Source organism: Anneissia japonica, unplaced genomic scaffold (genome assembly GCF_011630105.1).
Source record: "Anneissia japonica isolate Jap-2015-1 unplaced genomic scaffold, ASM1163010v1 scaffold699_len907043_cov185, whole genome shotgun sequence".
NCBI classification, from domain to species: Eukaryota; Metazoa; Echinodermata; class Crinoidea; order Comatulida; family Comatulidae; genus Anneissia; species Anneissia japonica.
Window position 1 is genome coordinate 883,591 of NW_022722982.1, and position 7,069 is coordinate 890,659.

Below are 7,069 nucleotides of genomic sequence, written 5' to 3' on the forward strand. Positions count from 1 at the left end.
GCGTTGTAGCATCTGGGTTAGCTCCATTGATTCAGGTGAGAATATTGCATAAGCCTAACTCGTCTAATTCTATATATTGAAATTCAGATTTTTATATATTGAAATTTTCTACAGCTATACGATTGATTGCATACACATTCAAGATATCTAGACAATGCCATATGCTTAGGTGGCAACTTACACATATTGCATTTCCTCATATTTGTTTCTTATACTATTGTAACGAAAATGGTTCCCGATATAAGACTAGGGAAAAGCCAGTTACTGTACTTGGGATGGGAGTTGTGGAATATGACTGGAATCTTAAGGAGGTCCGATGGGGATAACGCCACGTGGAATAGATGGTCCTGGGTTAACTAAAGAATTGTAGGTATAATGTTGTTTGGATCTTAATAAAGTTTACATGATTAAAGTTGATGTCATATGATCGTCCATAGCCTGTTGTTTGTATGTGTTGTTTCGTGTTACATTTCCATATAAATTTTAGGAACGAACTCGGTATAAAAATGTTACGCTATTAACTGAGAAAATTATCATAACCATATATCGTTAAATGACTTTTTCATATTGGTAAAATGATAGCAATTATATACTGTCTGTTTTGTTTTAAAAAAAAGAGTTTTAAATAGAAAAATTTAAATAGGAATAATGTCCTCGCCAGCAACTAAACGGATAAATAATACAGTTATATTACGATGTTAACTTGGCTGATACTTAAAGTATTGAATTATCATAACAAATTGTCAGTAAATCAACGATAGCTTTTTATTAGTTTATCATGATTATCAATGCATTGAAAATGTATTTGATCCATTTTATAAATGATATGTTTTGGGTGGGTTTTCATACCATTACCTCTAATAGTTTGTTCACTATTTCAATTGTTATTATATAAAAAAAATGTAATGTTTATTGTATTTTCCCAGAAATTGGTGGATGATTATGGTTGGAGAGGTGCAATTGCTATCGTAGCTGCAGCTCACTTGCATGTGACGGTTGCATCCTTCCTGCTGAATCCTAGAGTTGGCAAAGTTGAGTTGGATCCCGAGGATACTGAAGATGATTATCAAACTGACCTAGAAAATCATTTTAAAAACATTCATGGATTCTTTAAGAAAACATTGAAACGTCTTCATCTGGAAGTCTTCAGCAATAACCGTCAGTTGCTAGCACTGTGTCTGTCTGTAATAATCGGAGGCCTTACTATGACGTCATTTTGGTTGTTTTTTGTTCCATATGCTGTGGACTCAGGCATCTCTCCTATTGACGCCAGTGAGATTTTGTTGGCATCAGTTATTTCATGCATTTTGATTAGACTTTTTCTATTTTCATTTGGTGATATTGACGTTACTCTGATAATAAAAATATTTACAGTTGCACAGTTATTCGAATTAACATCGTTTTCTATATTTGCAATTGGACATAGTTTTTTGATATTTTATATCAGCTCAGCTTTTCACGGATTCGCGTTTGGAATGCTATGGCACGGATATGTTACTTTGGCGACTAAGTTTGTTAGAAAAACAAATGAAATAGATGACGCAATTTCCTGGATATTGTTGGCAGAAGGAGTAGGATCGATATCATCAGCAATTGTAGGTAAGAAGATGTACCGGTATTTATGATTAAAAAAAAAAATCTACAAACTCAGCCTAGAATTTATGTAACTAAACCGAATAAATACTAAAAAATATCTTTAGTCATAAATGACACAATATTTGCAGTGTATATTATTGGTTTGGCGTTTGTTTAACTCCCAATAAAAATTGATTACTGTAAAAAAAATACATTTTTTGAATTTTTTAAAATTATTTTTTTTTCTGGTAATCAATGATGATTCTAACCAATGTAATTTATTTCTATATTTGTTCAGGTTTCTCTGTCAACAGTTACCGTCTCGGTTTTCAAATAGGCTGTGGTGTCCAATTAATTGCGGTCGTATTGGTAGTATACATACTTATACTGCAGAAAAGAAAGCCGAACAACATCTGAAAAAATGGGTCTGTAAAGAATATGAAGCCTCCTTCCGACCCTAAATAAGGAGGAAAGCGTTTTGTCTTCTGAAGGTTTTTCTAGGTGGAACACAAGGACATCTGTTTGTTGATAGATCATTTTTGTGCTAAGTTCCATGCCTGTGAAATTGTCTAACATAACCGAAGACGCTATTCTCTGCAATAAAGATTATCTGTGAAGATTATGAAGCACTTTAGAGAAAATCGATTTGGATTTGGTTAATTATTAATAATTATTAATTTATTATTATTACCAAAGTGTATAGATAAAATACTTTCTGTTATATATATCATATATCGATAACTTCATATATCGATTTCATATATCGAAATTACAACTATACATATATATCATATATCAAGTTCAAGTTACATTTCAAAATATCATCATTGTAGCTTTGCAGCTAATACAAATGGTACATTACAAATAATAGACCTGGGTCTATGTACATTGCACAAAGTTTACGAAACAACAATACAAATACAAATTCAAATGTTCTTGGTAAAGTTATATAACAGTAAAAATACATTGATATAAAAATTAAACTATGATTTATAATGAACTGGTTAATCTGAGCTTATTTAGTATTGAGGATCAAATATATAATGCAAATCTAAGTACAAGTTGCTGGTTGAAGATAATAATGAAGTATGGATTTGGGCTTTACTATTGCTCTATCTATTAATTTTGTAAAGTACTGGTTTGAATTGATTTTTCTTTCTCAAACTATATCAGTGGTCTATTTGAGGAGGTATAAAAAAATTTAAATTTGGAGATTTGCATAATTGGGGAGTAAATTTGTTTTTCTACACTCCAGCATTTCTATGTTACACAATATTAGAGCACTATTATAGTTATTGTACGAGTTGTCAAGTATGATTTTGAGTGCTCACTTCTTTGTATGTATATGAGGACCATTCAGATAAAAACGTTCCAGACCTATATTAGATTAGTAACAACTCAGACTTACACAGTCCGACAAATAAAGTTTTTGCCAAGTTTAATTCGCAATTTAAGTTTGTCCAATAGTTTAAGTATTTTATATAGAAATTGCAACAAACTGACTTGGTGACATTAATATTTAAGCAGAATGTGTACGTCTAAATAAACAGCGATCGCCTTAGTCAGCGCTGAATATGGTCTTTCAAAACTCTTCATATTTACTCTGAATGGACATGTAATCAACTCAACCTTTGTCTCGTGAATCTATGATTCATTCAAAATGTATACGTTGTTATAAAAAGTATCTTCTATGCTAATTTCATTACATTTTAGACGTTAATATACGCCACTTTCGACTCCGCTTAATGCATTAACATAGCTCTTTTTCCTTTGTGTAGAAATCGTGATGATGTCATCTTTGGTGTTGCAGTTAGATTGCTCTAGTGGGATATTGCATAACTGTACATAGGACTTAATGAATGATATATATTTTCTGGACGGAATGCGTTTATATTTTATGTTTACTTTATACCAAGAAAAACACATTTCATGTATTTTTGTACATGATTGAATAAACTGAGCCTTGAAACTTAAACCCTTGTTTGTTTGAAATAAATGAAGTACTCACGTACTGGTGCCAAACATTATCGAAACAGTTTACGGATCAGCTGAACACGCGTAATATGGACATTTATTGCTTTATGTCAAACAAATATTTTTGTGGTCGGGCTTCCTTTTGTTGTGTATGAACATTCGTGTAGTGTAAAACACTTTCTATCGCTCAAACAACAGTAAACTTACTGTTCAGTAGAAAACAACCAAAACTAGAAAGTTAAAGTATAGAACTCACGAATGTTTTATGTGGACTCGCACACTTCTGCTATACAATATCCGACTCAAACGTATTACACAACCGAACGAAAAAATTAGAAAGAAGCGGATTTCAACTGATTTGTGTAGGGATATATACCAGGATACACCAAAAAAAAAGTTAGGTGGGCTTTGGGATGGTGAACATTTTTTATGAGGGGTCAAATGTCATTAATCCCGGTCTAAAATACTAAAAAATGCATCTCCCGAACACTCTATAGTATATGGTAGATCTTGGTGTCAAAATGCACAGAATTATAAAACAAATAAAAAACAACTAATATTGAAAGCCTTCATAATCAATTCATGACCTTGAAAAATTAGGTCAAAATGTCAAAAAATCTATTTTTATTCACTTATCTGGCATATATCATTAAGAAATATTACAATGAATGTGATTTCAACTGACTTGTGTAGGAGTACATACTAAGATAACACTAAAACAAAGTTAGGGGTATAGGAGAGTGGGGAAATTACGTTTTTGGGGTTAAAGTTCATTGACCCAATCTAAAACACTAAAAAATGTATCTTGGGAACACTCTATGATATATGGTTCATTTTGGTGTCAAAATGCACAGAATAATGCAAAAACTAAGAAAATAATATAAAAGGACCCTCATAACCAATGCATCTCCTCAAAAAATTAGGTCAAATGTCAAAATGTTAGGAATTGATATTACAAAAATGGCATTTAGTATATGATTTTTTTTTACTCATCATTTTCGAAGCTGGTTTTAAACAATTGAACACAGAGTATTAGATAAGTATATTGTGAATAGAAATAGAAATTACAGCTTAAAATTTACTGTAACTATAGATTAATTAATTAATAAATTTATTTATTTTTTTAGGCGAACATTTACAACAAATAATAATGAACAGTAAAACAGTACAAAAAGAAGTCAAATTAATACCAGGGGGAAACCAATATAGTGAACTTAATCACTTTCGAGGGCATCCAAGCATTAATTGACAAAACGTAAATAAACACTTAACACGAATAACATTGTATATTAATTGAATTTAAAAATAGACAAAAGAGATCATGGATCATGTAGCTCCCATACCCAAAAACCCAAAGGGGCACATGCATGAATGAGAATCAGCGATCACCAGGGGCAACAATGCCTACCATGATCAGGCCGACACCACTGTCCGTGACATCAAACCCACAGCACCCCTGTTCCATGATCCACCAGGATAAGGGATTAATTAATTTAATTTATTTACTCAGATAAATACCATTTTTAATGCAGCTACACCTCATGGTTTGGCATTGCCTCTCCCCTTCCTGGCAGTTGCAGCAAATTCCTTTTAGAAGTCTGTCTGGAGCAACACCACAAGTAAGCATCTTCGGTTCAAGTTTCCTATTGGAATCAATCTCCCATCCCCGTCCAATGAGTTCAAGAATGGAAGTGTTTAGATGTTTCCAAACTATAACATGATAATGCACACGAAGGGAATGCTGTGCTGTTGCATTTTCTGTTGATGTTAATCGATCTGGATCAATTTTGCCACTAGCTGCTTGCTTCTGAAACTTCAGATAATGAACCCTTTCAAGAGGATTATCCCCACACCAATATTTTATCTGCATTGCTTTTATTCCAGCTTTTCGGATTGTGGATTCAGTAGACTTGAAACTTGTAAATGCTGTTATAACACTATTAGGGTAGTTGCATTTGTAAAGAGCACATTTGGTATGTCCAAAAATGCTGGAAACGGTGTCATTTCCAGACCAGCCGTACTTTAAGAGAAGCTCTTCCCTGTTTGCAATGTTTATAGTAGATATGTCGTACAGGCAATCAACGTTAGATTGAAACAGTTGCTTGGCCGATGGTAGCAGAGTAAAACTAATATACCCGTGTCTTGGGCGACAACAACAACTGGAACCTGAACACTTGCGACCAAGTCTATTGCAGTCTTTGACAATGAGCGTGTCAAGTGGTAGGTATTGTTGCTCCTTGTGATCGCCGATTCTCATTCATGCATGTGCCCCTTTGGTTTTGGGTATGGGAGCTCCATGATCCATGACCTCTTTTGTCTATTTTTAAATTCAATTAATATACTTATGTAATACTCTATGTTCAAAACTGTTTCAAACCAGCTTTGAAAATGATGAGTAAAAAAATCATATACTGAATGCCATTTTTGCAATATCAATTCCTAACATTTTGACCTTTGATCTAATTTTTTGAGGTGATGCATTGATTATGAGGGTCCTTTATATTATTTTCTTAGTTGTTGCATTATTCTGTGCATTTTGAAACAAAAATAGAGTGTTCTCAAGAAACATATTTTAGTGTTTTAGATTGGGTCAATGACCTTAAACATCAAAAACGTAATTTCCCCACTCTCATATACACCTAACTTTGTTTTGGTGTTATCCTAGTATGTATTTATACACAAGTCAGTTGTAATCACATTCATTGTAATATTTTAAAATGATATATGCCAATTTAGTGACTAAAAATACAATTACTGACAATTTGACATTTGACCTAATTTTTCATATTCATGAAATAATTATGAAGGCTTTCAATATTAGTTTTTTTTATTTTTTGTAAAATTCTGTGCATTTTGACACCAAGATCAACAATATACCATAGAATGTTCAAAAGATACATTTTTTAGTATTTTAAACCGGGGTCAATGACTTTCGACCCCTAATACAAAATTTTTTGAAATCAGCTTCTTTCTAATTTTTTCACAGATTGGCCCAAATTTTGGTTAATTTTCGGCTCCATTAAAAGTTAAATAATCCGAATGAAAAAAGAGTTAAATTCGCAAACATTTACCATGAATCAAATTAAAGGCATGTACGTCGCTATTGTATCTACACAAGTAAAATCCAATGTCTGTTTAGCCTGGTTCTCAAGAGAGCCCTAGTATCCGGATCGGGAGCTAACCGTTAGCACTAACCGTTAGCACCGGCGTTAGACTTGCCACAAGTCTCTAATTATAGGTTTTCCTAGTATTAGCTAATTTTGGAGAGCTGTCACCAGAGACGGTATATATCGAGAAACTTTTATGCGAATTAAGGCCAACTCAGACAGCGTCGGCCGACGCAGCCCGACCCGATTTATCGTCGGGGACAGTCTTAAGCCGTCGTGAGAAATATTAAACATTTTTAATGTTCTACGACGCGACTGCGTGAGAACGCCCGATCGGTTAGCGCTAACCGTTGGCGGTATCCGGATACGCTAACGGTTAGCAAGCGCTATCGGTTAGCAGGTTGAGGGCGTAC

General features: G+C 33.4%; 1 protein-coding gene across 1 annotated transcript; it reads left to right on the plus strand.

The window, feature by feature from the left end:
- Positions 1-7: 7 nt before the first annotated feature.
- Positions 8-3,550, plus strand: LOC117112048. The gene is made up of 3 exons (XM_033255100.1): positions 8-35; positions 927-1,599; positions 1,874-3,550. Exons 2-3 carry the CDS (start codon positions 1,206-1,208, stop codon positions 1,990-1,992), a joined length of 513 nt encoding a protein of 170 aa, XP_033110991.1. The 5' UTR covers positions 8-35; positions 927-1,205; the 3' UTR covers positions 1,993-3,550.
- Positions 3,551-7,069: the final 3,519 nt, after the last annotated feature.

Coding starts and splice junctions, on each gene's coding strand:
- LOC117112048 (XM_033255100.1), top strand. CDS start 1,206: ATGACGTCATTTTGGTTGTTTTTTGTTCCATATGCTGTGGACTCAGGC. Junction 1,600..1,873: donor GATATCATCAGCAATTGTAG/GTAAGAAGATGT, acceptor ATATTTGTTCAG/GTTTCTCTGTCAACAGTTAC.